We start from the raw sequence: 18,021 nt of genomic DNA, 5'->3' as shown, positions 1-18,021 counted from the left end.
ACGATGGCTGTCTCTAGAGGCGGGCTGAGATGCGGGGCCACTCCACAACTGTACAACAACGGGGATGAAGTCCACGGTGAAACCGATGGTGATTGTCATGCATGCACGACTGAACATGTCACTTGCATGATGCTAGTCTTCGCGAAGGTTCGGAAGCGAGCAAATCTCCACGTGTGACTGCCGAGTGCTGAATGGACCACGCCTGTAAGGCTGATCTCAAACAATGGACTCACAGTGATACATGGCAGTGAAGAAAGAGCACTGTTCACGATGCCTAGAGAACGTCCAACCGGAAGGTACGGCGCGTTGTACGCTGACTCGACACACCGTACCATGGTACACAGTGTCTAGAGAAAACTCTGTATGGGATGCGAAGCCCTACGCACGATGCTTGGGCATCAGGGTCCTACTTCCTCCCCACCTTTGTTGTTCTGGTACCTGGTACTAGATGATCGTGTTCACGCCAAGTGGACCTCCAAGAATCACGCAGCCTTACTAAAACTCAGCTTTCTACTCAATCATGCCCAGTCAGAGGCTTTTCAGCGAGAGACGTCAAGTGTCTGCGCCGGTGAGCATGGATCCAGAGGATGCACAGCGGTGCTGCATATGTTTTGACGCTTACTGCACGTCTACCAGAGACGACGGTGCCGAAGTTCCGATTCAGCTGCCATGTGGACATGTGTTTGGTGGCACTTGCATTACGAGGTGGATGCAAACCAAAACAACTTGCCCACTTTGTAGATTCGGGTTGTTTGACGTTGAGTTTGACCACAACAATGAATACGGCTTGTGGATAGGCGAGCACGAGCATGACTCAGCCATTCAGCCCTCCGGAGCCTCTTCGGGACACACTTCCACATATTCGTTTGCTTTTGACTTTCCAGGGGAGCGAATCACAATGAGTGAGCTAAGCTATTCTGCGGCTCGCAGAAGCACAGCCGCACACCGCTCCTTCGACGCCCGTTCCGGTAGCACTCTCTCAGCTACCCCACAATACGCCACGCAGCCTTGTCACTCCCACGCCCAGATGGGTCGCCGCTATGGCCATAGGAAGACTTCGATATCCCATCTCGAGAGCGAAGATGTCTGGATCACAGCGCTAGATCATAAGAGAGATGATGTGGCTGCAGTCGGGGTAGACGACAGCTGGACCACGGCGCCTGGCGATGATATGGACAAGGCCGATGAGCCAAAGTTACATTGGCAGCTTTACTTACGCGAGGCGACAGCATTAAGTCTTCCGGATTCTCTGTTCGATGACTTGGTTGCTGGACATATGCAGTGGATGGCGGAGCTGAACCAGGCACTATACGACTCATACGACGTGTTCGATTTTCTTGCTTGATATCGATATCCAAGCGTGACATTGGAGTGCTACAGACCCGTCTGAGAAGGGGTTGTGTCTTCTCAATCTAGTCCTATGGACCATGTCTCCCTCTATACAGGTTGAGATTCAGCATGTGTTACTTTCATTCAACCATCCCAAGGTTCCAGTAAAGCTTTCATAATTTGCGTCACGTAGTTTACACACGTCTCAAATCATCGCGCATTCTCCTGAGCGTTATCGCAGTCTGCTTATGCGAATGTCGGCATTCCTATCAAACTCGATGAAAAGGCCAAGTTAGCCTCACCAGCAGAGCTTCGAATCAAACGCCTTCACATCCCATACAAACTCTGGATTATCACTCTCCCAAAACCCAAGGCTTTCCCAAGAAGCTAAAGGACTAATCCTAGGACCCAATTCCGGCTTTCCCGCCCCATCTCGATCATCACTTCCCCAGCGGCTCTCCACGCCGGACGGCTGGTACAGATCCATGGTCTCTAATATGTCAGTGCCCTTCGAAAAAGCTACATATTCTCCAACTAGGCCACGAGATCTATCCACCTCAAAAGATTGTTCAATGTGTTCATCGCATAGTGGCCTCGCGCGCGATCCAGTTGTGGTAGTCAAGCGTAAAACGACCGGCACGCGAGTTCGGCAGTGTGGATTTGAGCACCAGAACGTGCCTGGGGTTTTCGGAAATGCGCTACGTATGTTGGCCATAGTATGGATTGTGGAAGTGATGACACTGAGTTGGTGTTGCCTATTGAGAACCTTGGCGACTGGTGGCACTGTTACCGACGTTATAGTCTGTGCATCGTATGCTGCTAATGATAGATTATCGATACATGTTGGCACCTGAGCGTGGGGTAGAGTATTGGTGGCTGGGAGGACGGAGTGTGAGAAGTTTCGTGGGAAATGGGATTTCGAGGCGAAGCTTGGCCTGAGAAATGTTGTGCATTCTGTGCATGTACATGATATATTGGGCGGTATTTCTGGTGATGACAATTTGGAGAGCATCTCTATTGTCCAGGCTTTGAGTTTAGTACGTTTTTGCGCTCTTATTACTATATCACAATGTTGTCATTCCTTCCCCGTAGTCTTTCCATCTTTAAGGCAACCATCTGTAAGAGACGCAATGTCTCAACACACATGAACGTTCTCTTTTAGAATCTTGACTTCTTTGTTCGTTGCCGTGAAACAAGATATCCGGAGTGCAGGCCTAGACAAAGCCATACTGAAGCCGTTGGCCATAATACTATGTTTGGCTCAATTTGTTTAGGGTCTTTTGCGCTTTGTTCGTTCGCCTGCATCCCTGTAGCTGCTCTACAGCGTCTTTCAATATAAGACTTGTGTAGTGTCAGAGGATAACGAGATGGACTGTCGCCACACTGCAGCAATCTCATCGGGCGCAATAGAGTGTAGTGCAAATGGAAACATTTCGTAGCGTCCACGTGGCGGAAAAAGCAACAAGAGTCGAGCAATGTTCCGATAAGCTCTGCTGCCTTGCGTAAGAACAGAGCGGCATTTATGTTTTTTTTCTTAGATAGATAACCGGCATCATTTCCGGCATGCTGCAGGAGTGCTGTGTTTTAGATCAAGTTTGTGGAAAGTGCTGCGCACTTATGCAGACCCTGTTTGGGTTTGGTTCGGGGAAGGCGGCTTGCGTGGGGGTGTTTGCGCTAATTTGTTCATATGAAGAAGGGGTGGTGATGCGCAGCTAAATCAATGTTACACTCTGCCTTTGCCTTTTGATTGATTTTGCGAGTACCACATCGCTATGATACCTGCGCGATTGCCGGTATATTTTGTTGATGGTTGTTGGGATATGGCTCTATACGGAAGAGGTTCCTTCATACTGCATCGATGATCTCTTTCCCTCTACGTTCTACTTTTCTTTTCCACTTAACTGAATTCAAGTGTCCCGCTTATTGTAGCTCCAATTTTAACAAGATCGTATTGGTACCAGTCTTGATAGGACACATGACATGCACCCCATAGGTCCAGCCGCTGCGTGGCGCAAAAATAGTCGTTATGGTAACTAGCAACTTTGTGGGATGCCTTTTTAAGATAGCGCGTCCAGCCTTTGTGTCCATAAGAAATAGAGATATCGAATTGTGCGGGCTGTGAGCTTGTTGATATGGTGAAAGTAATGTACTCCAGTGATGTGGTGGTTGTAGTAGTAGCGGTAGTTGTAGTAGTGGTGTGCGTTAGCATGGAAAGAGATGCCGGTTCTGGTGAACTATCCATGTTGTAAGCGTGCACACTGTCCGAGCTTTTGTTTACATGTGGTAATGATGAAAATGTATCTATGGCTTGTTTCGAGGTCTACGCTGTATTGCGATAAAAGTGGTGGGCGATACCAAGCTTAAGAAATCGTGTTGAAGATGAACAAAGACTTGAGAAAATGGACAGTGTTTAAAGCCGTGTAATTTTTCGTGGTACGTCCGAGTGGCAGATTCCCAGCGCGTGTTTGGCTGCCTAGAGATCCTATTTTAATCTGTGTCAACCTCAATCCTGCCTATTGTTGCCGTTGGAAACTATGCCCAATATCTCCATTGCGAATCAACCACTTTTATCTCGCTAAACATGGACTAACAGTTGCTTTTGTAACCAATGCGAGCCAATGGAAGTGACTGTGGTGATGCTGGCCACATTACACCGTCGTGCTCGGGTATACGATTATCTTGTCCGTATGCGAATCTACCGCTTCCGATGTGACAGTGCAAACTCCCTTTCATGAATTGGGAGACTGGACACATACTCGTCAAGAAGAGGCCTCAGATCTTCTTCAAATAACTCGTTTTGATCTGCCGCCATCTGTCGCCGCAGGGCATGTGCCTCACAAAGACCTTCTAGTGAGTCAATGATTTTCTCCTTGTCTGCTCATACCATGTCAGTTAACGCTTGTCCTAGGCCCGAATTCGAATGACTAGGGGTTTTGGCGTTCGGTTAGACTAACTAATCTTTGGGTCATCATCTTGCATGGGTATCTCTTTATCTGGGTCGATTGGAGGAACACCGCTCTCTCCCCAACGGTTGAAAATGTTGATGGTACCACAGTCACCGACGCCGACACACCACTGACCGTCACGGCTCCAGGCGAAGTGGCGGAATGCGAAAGCTTTGTACTTCGGAGTCTCGACGATTTTGTGAGCTTTTACTGAACGAAAAGGATCGGATACACCTCGATCCCGAGGTTGTTCTTTTAGCTTCTGTTGTTTGGCCTTAGTGTTACCCGAGCCAGCACTGATAGCAGATGATGCAGTGGATGCAGAACTTCCTTCTCGCACGTGCCTGGGTAGAGCTGGTGGTAAACCTTTTGTGCTCTGAGAGCCATCTTCTCCGGTGCCAGAATTCTCTAGACGTTGTAGATCCCAAAAGAAGGTCTTGCTTTTCTCGTTGCCTGCGACCAAGATCGGGTGTCGGCCAAGCTCGTGGAAAACGGAAAATCGTATGTAGAATTGATTAGTATGTGGCAGTTCGAACTGTAAAAGCCTTTGGAAGCGTCCGCCCCATGCTGACCGAGTACTTGAAGTAGAGTTTGCTGGAATAGTAACTGGGGTTCTACTGTGAACTGCGCTCGAGGAGGGAATCGGAGCGGAAGGGACTGTCGAACGGTCGGAATTGAACTCGTCAATACTCCAGAGTATGATCTTGTTCTCGCGACACGCATGGCTTAGGATCAAATCACCGTACCATTGGACACTATAGGGGGTAAGCGACCATTAGGCAAAAATCGAGAAAGAGAAGCTACCAGTCAACGAAGTCGGTATGGATCTCAGTGGTAGAGAAATGCGGATAGTGCACTATGGCTGGCTTGTCGGTTCCAGCGTGCTTGTCGAGATCATCGGGTACGGCCCACTTCACTCGTCAGAATCTCTTCTTCAAACCGTCAGTAGGTCAGGGTTAAAGCATCCTACCAGATTGATCCTAGTGTCCATACCTGCCGTTAGGATGTACCGTCCTTTGGGATGGTATGCCTACCAATGTCAGCATATTGTATTGGCCAGATTGACAAGCCACACACAAGCGTCAGCACCTGGTCCTTGTGGCCTTGCCCATAACAGATGGCTCCGAGGGGCTGCTTCTCGTGCGACGGATGTAAGCTCCATATCCGGAGACTATGGTCAATGCTCACAGATGCGAGAATAGTGGGGTCTACTGGGGATATGGCAAGGTCGTTGACAGACTGTTGGTGTTAGAGAGGCCAAGTCGCATCAAGGAATAGATATAAATACGTCGCCATGACCTATCAGCGTCTACGTGCAATGTCAGTATATGCAGCCTGACTAGCGATAAAGAGCATACTGTTGCGAGCTTCCCCGTTCGGACGTTCAGAATCTTGATGCGAGAGTCGCCTGTTACGCACACAAGAGGGTCACCATTTTCAGCCTGGGACCAAACGACGCTGTTGTAATTGAGCTGCTGATTGCAAGAAGTAGAGTGATTAGCCAGGCCGAGCCATATGGTTATATGCCTACCTTGTCGTCGGGTGTACCGTGTTCTGTGGTGTTCTCTTCGTCTTGGAACCACCGCAGAATTTCGACGGTGCTGTTCTTGCCCAATATGCACCTACATATGATAGTCTTGGCTGATGAGTACAAGGTTGACGGCCTACAGGGTGATACATACAAATGGACCTCCGCATACGGCGAAAACAGGATCGAGACCGGGAGCGGTATAGGGATAGAAATTTACATCGTAGAACTGGGCTGGGACGTGATGAGTATTGCATGAAGTGATGGTTAATGCGCATCCTGACTCACTGGAGCTAAGCCTAGACTTGTTTTGGGCCTGGGGAGGTGTTAGTGGTGGCTAAAAGGTGGGCGCAAGGCATGGGTTACGCCTAGTCTCACTGTGCCCCTCAGAGTAGGCAGTTCCCAGTTGCAGTCCATGTTAGCGTGCATATGATGGAGGTGATATGCAGGGCGCGGGTCTCGTGGCAGGTAGCCTGGGTCCGAAGTTGAGTATGCCAATCGGATATTAGGATGAGGCGAGAGCGAGGGACAGGGCTCTTAGTCTCAAAGAGGCTATCACTTGCAGCAAACAGGTAAAGGACGCGTCGACGCGGAAGAGCAGGGCAAATGAGCGCCGGTTTGTGCGCGGCCCAACAAGAAGTGGAAAGAGGGAGAACGAGTCTTGCATGTGGCTTGTGGCGTAGTTTGGGGGATGATCGTCGATGATGTTGTTCGGTTGAGGGCTCGGGGTGACAAGCACAAAGGTCGGCCAGGACAGTACCACCAGCCAAGGTCAGCAAGGGAACAGGGAGGGCCGGTAGCAGTGCAGCTCGATGCTGTGTGAAGCGGTTATCGCCCTGGGCAGGAGCTGGGGGACAGGTGGTGAGAGCAAGTCGGAGACGCGTCCGTGAGGTGTTTGGTAGTGCTAGCGCGGCAGTAGAGTTTGCATATCTATCGTCTACGGCAGTCGTCGACGACGTCGGTACTGCCAAGGCTAGTCGCATGGGTGACAGTCGCACGTTGCAGGCAGTGTAGATGCGCATTCCAGCCTCTCCATCCGTCGTGTGCGACGCGTCCAAAGCCGACTGCTCGGCGTGAATGGCCTGATGCGTCATCCCTCGTCCTCCGTACTAGGACGACTGCCGTTGCCCCGCGCCGCTGCCGACGAGCTGCTAACCGCCGTTGACTGCCAGTCTCGCGTCGATCCTTGGACGGCGGAACAAGGGTTCGCCGTTCGTCAGCTCATTTTCTGCACATAGCTTGCATGCCTCACCCTACAATCCTATCCCATCACATCTCAGGAGCATCCTCTCGCATCCTCTACGCCTCGCAGCAATCCTTTCGCCTCATCCGGCCGGCTTTTTCTCCCCCCTGCCAACCAGCAGTGCTCGACAAGTCCCGCCATCCTGGGCTTGGTCACGGCAGCCGAGCCAGCTCCAACGTCGACGCTGCTCACTTCGCTGGTTTATGCACACGACCCAACTGCACTCTCTCCGATCCTCCGCTAGCCGCTTCAGGCAGCCGTCCGCCGCGTGCTTGCTCATATTATTCTTCTACGCTGCGACTCCTGCCTCGTTGCCAGTGAGGGGCAACTGGCCGCTTCGTGATTGTGTTATTACATCATACCGACTGACTCGTACACATTACCACCTTTCATCCATCCCATCCCATCCCAGGTGCCGCATCAGGCCCGGGCTGCACCACCTTCACTCCCTACTCTTTCCTCTAGCCGAACTTGTGCGCCTCTGTGCCACTTGGACCCTGCCTATTTGACCCGCCTACGCTCCCTCGCCTGATCTGTCCGACATCCTCACAATCTTCCACCGCCCGTCTCAGAGCGAATGATTAAATTCGACATACCAGGACGAGTGCGGTAGAGCACCAACGACTCATCCCGAGCCACTTTGCTCCCTCGTTCCTGCCACAATGGATACCACCTTCATCACCATCCACGGTATGTCAACTAACCCTCCCTACGAGCCACCCATTTCTCACTCCCGACAGACCTCTCCGATGACGCCCACATCTTATATTCTTCCGATTCCATTGTCGACATCCTCGGTCACACGCCCGACGAGGTAGTCAATCGGTCCGTGTGGCAATTTTTTCATCCAGATGAACTTCCTCTGGCCAGGGCGCATCACAGCCGGGGAGTGAGACTGGACAAGGCCGCTGTCTTGTCCTATTGCCGCCTGAAGAATCGCCAGGGGGAATGGGTCGGTTGCGAATGTTGCTTCTCCGTCGTCTACGATGTCCTTGTCTGCTGCACTAGCATCTATAGACATGGTATGCAGAGCCAGAGTAAGTCTTCTAACCCGTTTGGTCCTTGCGGCTCGCTGACCACAGCCAATCAGAACGTGCGGTCGAGGCTCCTATAGTGCGCAAACTGTTCGCCTCGTCACCCAAGGACCCGCGCTACCACATGTTATCGCATCTGTCTAGCAAGTTTGATCTCGGCCCCGATGATCAGACTCATGAGCCGCGAGCTGCCTTGTTCCTCAATAGGTTCACGCGAACCCTGACTGTCATGTACGCAACCAGTGGCATTGAGCAGATTATAGGTATCTCTGGAGAGGCTATGAAGGGACGCAGCTTCTATTACTGCATTGCTCCCAATTGTCTTGAAGACGCTGTCCGCTGTCTAGAGTCGGCCAAAGGAAATGACTCTATCGCTTATATGCGCTTCTTTTTTCGCGACCCTCGACAGGACGACGCACCTGATGCCTCGTCTTCTGAGAGCGAAGATGATATCATGACAGATGTCACATCCGACGATGAGTCTGAGGGTGGAGTAGGTCTCGGCGGCCACTCTACATCCAACGGTACAGCCAGACATCCTTCAGACTCAAACCACACCACAGATAACAGCGAGGAGCGGTCTGCGTCGCGTACCAATTCTGGCGATAACCGCAATCCAAGCGACCCGCACCACGTCATGTTTGGTGGTTCTGCGCCCCGCTCATCGATATCCTCTATTAGTTCGCCTCGGTCTGAGGTTCGCGACGACCCTATCGAACTCGAAGCTGTCATATCCTGTACTTCCGATGGGCTGGTCGTGTGTCTACGACGTGCGCGCCCCATGTTACCAGGCACAATGCCTGTTGCCCAGCCAGCACAGCAATACAACGGCATCTACGCCGCACCATGGGCAACACAACCCGTGTTCCATCCGGCTCCACAACAGATGCCTCAATATCCTTTGGGCGCCCGACATCCAGCTATGGTGCAGGCAGGACCGTCCATGGAATTCCAGAACAACTTCATGCAGAGCATTCGCGACGTCGCTGTCTTTGCTTGGGCACTTACTGGCATCAACGGCAGTCTCGTCGATTATGCTCGTGGTAAACCAATAGGGGAGAGTCAGCCACCAGAAGGCTTCCCAGTCTGGAACCCTTTACCGAACCCCGGATTTGGCAAACAACTATCTGCAGCACCATCAGGTTATGTGTCGGGGTCCAATAGCTCGTCAAGCAACGACCCATTTGGATTCGGCGACCCAGGTCTTCGCTGAAAGACCAGCTCCGCGTTTTGGCATCTAACAGACCCAACATCGACATGCGACGTGGTGTCACTAGCGGCAATGACGAGGGCGGTCTTCTCACCGACCGAGAAGTGCCACTAAGCCTTCATGCCACACGACTTTGATGACGGATGCTGTACGCAGCTTATGATTTTTATGTGAGCGATAGTGCGGAATATACCAGGGCCATATGCGGCTGTTATTACCATATGGTACGCTTTGTTGGACCACTCCTCTCTTTCTAATTCAACTATGTATAGCAGCCACTAAAAGACTAAATATTTTCGACTTTTCGTTGCTGTTTGCCTGTTTGTAATCGTTGCCATGCAGTCACACAAGCACTAGAATAACGGTCTCGCATCCATATCGGTGAACTATCACATTCTGGGAAGCTTGGCGAATGACTGCAATTGCGGTCGTTTCGCTTCCATGCGCCCGCTTCCTACTACGTCATGCGGCGAGTTGTAGGGGCAACTCAGACCCTGAGCTACCCAAAGACCACAACAACTTGTCGCAGATAATGGTCGCGGCTACGATAAGTTCCAAGAAGAGTTCTAAATGGCCACATTCCTAGATCCACCACTAGCGGGCGCACAAGACTGACAGGCTTTGTTGTTCATTTTGGTTTCGCCCTTGCAGCAACCACATGGGGCCACGAAACCCTTGAAGCGTGTTCTCTTTGTCTCGTTGCTCTCGAGGCTGACACTACACTAATACTCGACGAATAGAAACTCAACATGTACGCCATAAATATGGGCACTCACAATAAGAAGTATTAGGTTTATGTTCCATCTTGTGCTATTCCTCTTACAATTCCGGTCGCTTGATCTGCCTCCGAGCCTTTATTTGCATCGCCACCGCAATGGTACGGCTGACATGTTGCGCTTCTGATTATCGCAATCCGTTCTGACCCCTTTTTCTTGGTAGGCTTCGAGGTCGCCTCTTCCTTTGGCGTTTCCTATGCCTTGCCTTGATATCCAAAGACCACTGTAATCCCCTCGAAAGCCGACACTTCTGGCATGGCCTCCGCAACACGTCGAATACCCTTCTGGGCTTCTGCATCAGTAGTTTGTTCTTTAATGTTTGTTATTCTCCCATCCATATGCTTTGCGCAGGATGATTTCGATCTCAACAGTAGTAGCCCTACTGCATCGTCGACCCCAGCAAATATTTCAAGCTCGACAAGCTCTGCAGCTGTACAGACACACACCATTTCAGTCGGCCTAGCAGACCACAAATTCAAACCTGAATCAACAAACGCTAACATTGGCGATGTAAGTCATCTTCTGCAGGCGACCAGGAAGAGGCTCTCGTACTTATCGTTTCCTGTCAGCAACCCAACAAATACATTGGAGCCCTACTGATATCTTAAAGACGATAGAGTTTGCCTTTTATCCTTTGAACCATAGCGTCGTGCGCGCGGAATACGGCTTCCCATGTATCCCCTATGAAATGATTGGGCAAGGCAAAACTGGTTTCTTCAGCGGGTTTAAGCCCGTCGACTCTGTCCTTACCTCCCCACCAACCTACAGCATCGAGATCGAAAACACCGACCCCATATTCTTCTACTGTTCGGCTGTAGGTTCTTGTATAAATTACGGCATGGTCGGGGTTATCAATCCGAACACAACGACCAGTGTCGCTCGGCAACATCAACTAGCGCTTGATAGCAGCTACATGCTCAACCCTGGCGAACCATTTCCACCGGAGAGTCCAGAGTCGAGTAATACACCCATTGGTTCAGGGACAGCAGGACTCAGTGATAGTACTAGCAGCGAGAAGGATGGCCTTTCGACTGGTGCCATTGCAGGAGTTGCCATAGCATGCTCTTCCGTTGTCATCATTGCAGCCTTGCTTTTCTTCTTCTGGGGCCGCACAAAGGGCCTAAGAGTCAAAGTCGATCAAAACACAGGAGAGGTACGCCAAGGCCCAAACAACAGGAGTCTGCCAGCGATCTCGGAAACCGGTCACACTCATCCTGCCATCCTCCGTGGGAACGAAGTAGGGGGTATCTATCACCAATACCAACGAACGCCTCTTTTGTCGCCACCCATTGTAGATTCTGCATACCAGCAATACAGCTACAATCAGTACAATAATGTACCAAGTTATAGTACGCCAGTACCATCGTACTTTCATCCGCCTCCGCCTTCTACTCATGCACCTTCTCTTCTACCTCATGCGCCGCCGCCATCATCTTCGCAACAGGATCTACAGCAACAGCAGAGTGCGTATAAATACGATATCAACAACCCTACCGGTCATCCCGGTCATACAATTCCTCCTATACGACGACAACCCCCACCTAGCTTCCACCACGCATCCTCCCAACGCTCCCTAGGTGGTGCATTTGAACTCTCACCTACAGGAGATTGTCCAGCAACTCTTCAAAACGATCACGTCAATCCCTCTCACATTGGCAACAACGCCAACGCCGACAGCCCTGACATCATATCTCCATCTCCTTCCCATGCGCACGGTATAGCATCAACACCACACGTTCTTGCTGCCGCTGCCACTGCTGCTACCAACGAGGTAGAAGAAGCGATACCAAACTACTATGAGATCGTATACAGACATAGTCCCAAACATATCAACGGGGGACGGATTGGGCCTACAGAAATAGACGGGAGGGCTGTCACAGGGGAGATTGCACCTGCGAGAATGATAGAGGCAAAGTGGGAGGAAGTTGGCGAAAAGACAGTAGGCTGAGGAGTGGTTGTTTGCAGGGGGCACATGGTTTTCGTCTGTCTTGTTCGTTCTCTTTCGATACTCGGTTTTGTACTGGGGTTTCTATTGCTCTTAATGTATGTCTCCTTTTGTGATGTGGAAGCACGCTTCCTCTGAGGTTCAATTGAGTATGATATAGATGGATAGTAGCCGAATGGATGTATATACACTGGAGAACTTTATTGTCAAAGACTTCATCATGTAATGTATTCTAGCTCCAAATCCCTCGGTACCCTGCCTGGTCAACGGGCGTCATGTTCGACTGTCATAACACACCTATAGATGCAACATAAAGGGACCAGTGACTGTTTGATGATAGTATTCACATGTGAATCCTTGTTTTCATTTCATCTCGGCTAAACACAGACGCTCAGCAATAGAGGACGCGGCTTCAAGATTCGGCTTCAGGTCGCGCAGTAGAGAAGAACAGGGCTGCCCGTCTTCTCAACTTCTATCTCTTTCATCCCTGGGACGCTCAGCGTGAGAGCCAATCAGCACCACACCAGCTCCATCCGTACGTAGACCAGGAGGCTAACTTGCGTGCAATAGAGAGCTCATTGGAAGTATCCCGCTTTTTTGAAATCTCCATCAAATCCATATGAAGTAAGCCGACCGAACACTTCAAGTCGTTGGAAGAAAAGGATAAGAACAGAAGGAAATAGAAAAGTGAGAAAACAAAGGATCATTCGACTTGTAATCATTACATGTTGTTACACTCCAAAGATAGAAAGAAAGAACCGCGGGTCGCCCTGCGGCCCGCGAACTGATTCTGAACAGGAGCAGGGTATCGTGAATCATGTCGCTGATGTCGAAGTAGAAGTAGTCGCCATAGTAGGCGCGACGGATACTTCAGACGGCTTCTCTTCCTCTGCAACGGGTGGGAGGATCGTTTCGACAGCCTTGGGAGGAGGTGAGTTCGTATTGGGCAGGCTAGCCGTCGATAACGTTGGCGAGCTTGTCGATTGCGAATTCAGGGGCGGCGTAGCGTTCGAGCCAGTCGACTGTGTTTGCGCCAGCTTGGTTTTTCGGTTGCGGTTGGTGTAGTCACTTAGACTAAGCTTCTTGCGCGCTGGTGCAGGCTTGACAGCGTTGTTTACAGCAGGCGAGAAAGGCGATGCAATAATGGAGGCGCCCGGTGATTGCGCGACTGTGCTTTCGTTGAGAATAGGACAAGTCGATCCAGGGGTGACAGCGCGGTTGTTGCTGGCGTTGACCAAATCGGGCTTCGCAGGCATCTCAACATGAAGATCCACAGGCTTTGGTGTCAGGCCGGCCGTAGATTTCGGAGATGGTTCAGCTGGCGTCGAAGCTGACCACGGAGGGTCGAGGGGTTGTATTGACGGTTGAGGAGCCTCCTTTGGAGCTTCCTTGGGAGGTTCCGGAGCAGATACCTCAGCTGGCTCTTCTTGTTTCGGTTCGGAGATTTTGACAGTTGTATCCTCAGAGTCAGTCATCTCTACGTCCACTGGAGGCTGCGGCGTAGGCTCCTTTGCAGGTGTTAGCTCTTTGTGTCTTGTATCGGGTGCAGGCTCTGTAGAGATGTCCATCGCAGAAGGCTCCTCAAGGGGTGGAGATGGTGGTAGCGGCGACGGCTTATTTGACGACACATCCTTCAAAGCTGGCGATTTGGCCTCCATCTTGACCGACGTGGATCGCATTCGCTCGCGTTGTAGTTTGTCCTCTTGCGCCTGCTGCAGAAGCTTACGTTTAAATGATAACGGGGGCTTCATTTGACGTGGCCTGATGCATGCTTGTGACTTTACATCGTTATCATCAACTGTCTGCGTCGACGAGTCGACGTAGACGGGCTTTGGACGGGGCGCAGGACGGCCGTTGGTCTTTGTAGAGCTGCCCGACGTTTTGCGTGCTACACCGTGACTATGTTCGCGATGGCGAGCCGAGGGCGAAGGTTCAGGATGTCCGAGTCGTCTCTGAGTATCTGCATTAGCAATAGGAATCGGGCAAGAGGACAAGCGTCTTACCGAGGAAGAGATGCTCGGAGTATTCAGATTCGATCCAGCACTGGTTCGTTTTCTCTTGCCTTTATGCTCATCGTGATCAAGCTTCTGGAACAAAAGTTCTTGATGCTGGATCTTCCTCTTTTCGCGCTCAGAGAGTTTATCGCCTTCCAAGGACGAGAAGTGGGTTGCTGGTGTAATGTCGCGGCTGCTCGACTTGTGCGAGCCAGACGTGGAGCGAGCGTCCATTTGGTCTTCGTCGATTGTATCACGGTTGGCAGTTTCGCTACCAGCACGACTGTTGGTTGCGTGACCCGTACTCATAGGAGAAACCTGAGACTTTTTGACCTTTTTGCCTTTGGTCTTCAGCGTGGGTTGCTCTGTAGTCGTGTTGCGACGAGCGCGCTCTAGAAGGCACTCGTTGCCGTTGGATGTGTCGCAAGCGCAGCCTCCGAAGTTAGCTAAGACGCAAGAAACCCAAGGCTGTATTCTCTTGAATCCTTCTTTGGCGCCGTTGGTGACGACTCTGGCAAGCTGCTTTTGTACTTCGGAATCAATGTCCCAGCCAACGGTGAGTTCCTCACCCGGGCTGATCTCGCGCGTCGCTAAGAAGCAGAAGTGGTAGTCGTTGCTGGAGTCAATCAAAATCTTCATAGACATGTTCGGGTTGCAACTTCTTCGTGAGTATCGGAGAATGTTGCCTTCCCGACGGGTGTCAATGTATATTGGTAGGTGAGGAGGAAAGAAGACGAAGGGTTCGGGGTGTCGGAGCAAGTCCCATCTGTTGGATGCATCGGAATAGTAGTCTGCCTTTCGTCCGATGAGACCTTTGAGCTCTCCAACGTAGCCACCGTCTGGTACTGGGGTCTCGGCGGTAATGAAGTGCCATTGTGGGTGCAGGCCATGCGCTAGTATACCCGAGTCGACATCTGTCTGTTTCACGATCTCTGGCGCAGTTGACGTTTCGAGTTCCTGAATAGTAATATCAATGCGTGAGAAAATGTCTTGTGGTTTCTTCCCTCCACTTGCTTCGGCAAGGGCTTCCGGGTCTTGAAGCCACATAGCTATGTCGTTTGCGACATCGATGCGGGTGTACGAGTTGGAATCAGCTGAGGGTGGTTCGGGTTGTCGATAGAGGTGCATGAACTCGGACGAGTAGTCCTCGATAGGAGCCTCTGGGTTCGTGGGTGATTTGACAGGACTGTGGCCATTGAGCATAACCGAGCCGCCTCGTTTTCGTGATGTTGGCACGAGAGCTGGCGCTTGGCTAACAACGCCCACGGATCCAGAAGGACGATGGCTCGTCTTGGGACGCTTGTTGGGCGGTGGCTGATCTCGTGGGCTACCACTCTTCCGATCAGGGGTGTATTGAAGGTCCCCGTTAGTTTGCATTGGCCAGCCATTAGATTGTACGGGGCCGTGGGTATCCTTGGTTCGCTTCTTAGGGTTCTTGGTTGATGCTTTCGGTCTGCCTTTGCGTTCGCCGATGCTATGTACTTCTCTTCGGAGGCGTTGCTTCTCAGAAGCGCTTTTTGAGTCGATGGCTCGCGGGAGACAGTCTGCGCACTCGTGTACATCGGGAACGTGTTGGGCAGACTCGTAGTAACAAACAATGTGCTGCCACGTGTCGCACTTCTCACACAATACCGTGTTACCATCGTCATCGGAGTATCCACAGATGCACTTTATCGTGGAGGACTCTTCTTCGTCGATGGTGGCTTCTAGTGGAGGTGAGGCGGTCGCGAAGGTGGGTGGTGGTGGGCCAGCGTAGAGGGCGAGAGGAGCCGGCTGATGATCAGCATACGCCTGAATCGACGAGACGTCTGTCATAATCTGGCAGTGAGGCTCGCTTGTATGTGGTGTCATGTAGTGGGTGCTCAAGCTCTGTATTCTTGGGATCGCATGACGCCCAACGCGCGACCAGGAAGAGCAGGGCGAGCGACGGCGACTCGAGACGGATCAAGTGACGGCCTTCAACGGACAGCCGGACGTTGTGACGATTCGTCTAGCTAAGAGAGGTTGTGGCTAAGGGGAAGAGGGTTGCGTGGCCGGTTGCAGCGAGAGCGGACCGGGGGCAGGATGGCGACGGGGGGCTCGAAACGTCACTCTGAGAGCGTGACGGGGAGCCTATCATGAAGAGATGGTACTGGGACCGTGTGTGTTGGATTGCATGTAATGCGCCGGTCGGTGAGGCAGCGTGGTTAGGGTCGAGGCTCGAGGCGGCTTCGGAGGGAGGAGATGGCTGAAGGCTGCTGTGACAAAGGAAGCGGCGCGCGCAATCAAAGGCGTCGGCGTCGACAGTCGAGGCGACAGCGAGGTCAGTGTTGCAGATGGCGACGGTACGGCAAGGGCGGCGTCAGGCGGTATGGGAGTCAGAATGGCAGTGGAGAATGGAGCGTGCGAATGTCCTGAGAATGAATGGCCCCAACTCTCGCGAGCGAGAAGGGCTTAGCTCGCGGGGTCCGTGCACCACCAAGGACATGGACAGGAGTGAACGCTAGATGTAATTAGTCAACGAGGGGTTACAGCAAGTGCGAGATCAAATTCGGGCGCGTGTCGCCATGCTGGCGCCTTCCAAGGCGCAGCCCAGACGGACATGCGGTGGCTGGGGACATGCGAGCAAAGCCTTGAGCTGGCGTTCATCGCGTCTGAACAGGGAGTGGTATGAGCTTCAGCATCGACGGCATCAAGAGGATAATGAGAATGCAGCCGAGCCAGTCCCGATGGGGATAGCGCCATTCAGAATGCAGTCGCGCGCAGATCAAGTTCGGGGGGCCGAGCGCCGTCCCAAACCTGCGATGGAATGGAGGCCCAAAGCCGTTGCTCGAAGCGCCTTCCCTCCCTCCCTCTCTCTCTCTGTCTCTTCCACCTGCGCGCTGCCTTTGCAGAAACTCGTCGTTTCTCGTCGCGCGTTGTGGCGACCGAAGGCGCGAGCGATTCGTCGGGGCAGGCGCGCCGGGGCGAATAAACAACGATAAGCTGCTGCCCCGCCCAGAACGCTGATGAAACATTGGATTGAACTTCGCCACCCAAACGTCATCCAACATGCAGCCGGGTGGGTACCCACCAGCACCGTGGCCTCATCGTGAGCTCTATGTATATCCCTCGACACCGAGCCCGTATCTTGCTTGCGCCCATGGAATCCCACCCTCCTGCCGCCCTGTGTCCTCCGGCTCCTACCGTAGTTTGTCCAGCCGCCATATGTCCCACGAATAGGCGTGATATCATGTGCCGTAGGTAATTTACCACCCGCGCACCATCCAAGCAATAGAATCCTCCTGGATATATCGCCTGTCGTCAACATGTCCTGCGGGGTCGTCAGGGACGACTTGTCCCTTCCTCACTTTCCCCGATGGCTGTACTTGTTGGCCTTCTCACCATCTCACTGACTCTTCTCTTCTCTACCGCAACAATCGTTCCCACCCCACAATCAATTGGATCCGATTTCTCAATTATCACACACAATGACTTGTATGGCAACCTCACAACTCGGCATGCAGCAAGCACTTTGCTGAGCACATCCTTCAACTACTCCGTTGCGACCTCAAAGTGCGCTGCTTTAGGCACAAAACTGTGGGACCCCCAACGCCATCTCGAGGACTTGAGTTTCCTCCGGTACTTAGACTATGCGAACGCCGCCTATAAGGCTGGTGTCTACTGGGCCAGCAGCAATTCGACGACGAACTGCACAGCAGTTACTGCGCGTGCTGAACTGGCGTATTATCCTTGCGAAACCTACTTACCAGTACTTTGTTTCAATGCAGGAAACGATCGGGATCGTCAGGTAGCAGTAGCGACTAACAATGCAAGAATCATAGGTCTTCGCGAACGATCCTCTTCGTCTTTCCGTTTCCTCGGCATCAAATACGCCTCGATCCCAGCTCGTTTCGCCCACTCGATGTATTATCCTCCCCGACCTGGATCCAATATCACCCCACTCGATTACAGCCCGCAGTGTATACAGTCTGTATGTGGGGTTTAAAGGACCCCGGATTGCGCCCAAGATTGCCTCACGCTCAACATATGGACGCC

General features: G+C 52.0%; 5 protein-coding genes across 5 annotated transcripts; 3 read left to right on the top strand and 2 right to left on the bottom strand.

Moving 5' to 3' along the window:
* Nucleotides 1-898: 898 nt before the first annotated feature.
* Nucleotides 899-1,345, top strand: GT037_001002 (uncharacterized protein; the record flags this gene model as incomplete). Its single annotated transcript, XM_038926049.1, has 1 exon — nucleotides 899-1,345. One exon carries the CDS (start codon nucleotides 899-901, stop codon nucleotides 1,343-1,345), a length of 447 nt encoding a protein of 148 aa, XP_038791905.1.
* A 2,041-nt stretch (nucleotides 1,346-3,386) lies between these two features.
* Nucleotides 3,387-6,273, bottom strand: GT037_001001 (uncharacterized protein; the record flags this gene model as incomplete). The annotated part of the gene is made up of 12 exons (XM_038926048.1): nucleotides 3,387-3,563; nucleotides 3,921-3,957; nucleotides 4,280-5,029; nucleotides 5,079-5,185; nucleotides 5,245-5,304; nucleotides 5,352-5,513; nucleotides 5,563-5,583; nucleotides 5,633-5,749; nucleotides 5,806-5,896; nucleotides 5,943-6,036; nucleotides 6,091-6,118; nucleotides 6,181-6,273. Coding segments are annotated over 12 exons (1,737 nt in total), but the record flags the coding sequence as incomplete, so codon positions are not given.
* Nucleotides 6,274-7,707: 1,434 nt separating this feature from the next.
* On the top strand, nucleotides 7,708-9,292 carry GT037_001000 (uncharacterized protein; the record flags this gene model as incomplete). The annotated part of the gene is made up of 3 exons (XM_038926047.1): nucleotides 7,708-7,735; nucleotides 7,786-8,082; nucleotides 8,136-9,292. 3 exons carry the CDS (start codon nucleotides 7,708-7,710, stop codon nucleotides 9,290-9,292), a joined length of 1,482 nt encoding a protein of 493 aa, XP_038791903.1.
* A 1,088-nt stretch (nucleotides 9,293-10,380) lies between these two features.
* On the top strand, nucleotides 10,381-12,013 carry GT037_000999 (uncharacterized protein; the record flags this gene model as incomplete). Its single annotated transcript, XM_038926046.1, has 2 exons — nucleotides 10,381-10,575; nucleotides 10,676-12,013. 2 exons carry the CDS (start codon nucleotides 10,381-10,383, stop codon nucleotides 12,011-12,013), a joined length of 1,533 nt encoding a protein of 510 aa, XP_038791902.1.
* An 812-nt stretch (nucleotides 12,014-12,825) lies between these two features.
* Nucleotides 12,826-15,819, bottom strand: GT037_000998 (uncharacterized protein; the record flags this gene model as incomplete). Its single annotated transcript, XM_038926045.1, has 1 exon — nucleotides 12,826-15,819. One exon carries the CDS (start codon nucleotides 15,817-15,819, stop codon nucleotides 12,826-12,828), a length of 2,994 nt encoding a protein of 997 aa, XP_038791901.1.
* Between the last annotated feature and the right edge of the window lie 2,202 nt (nucleotides 15,820-18,021).

This window comes from Alternaria burnsii (genome assembly GCF_013036055.1).
Source record: "Alternaria burnsii strain CBS107.38 chromosome Unknown 705, whole genome shotgun sequence".
Taxonomy (NCBI): domain Eukaryota; kingdom Fungi; phylum Ascomycota; class Dothideomycetes; order Pleosporales; family Pleosporaceae; genus Alternaria; species Alternaria burnsii.
Note: the sequence above shows the minus strand (reverse complement) of the source record. Positions and strands in the feature narration are given on the sequence as shown.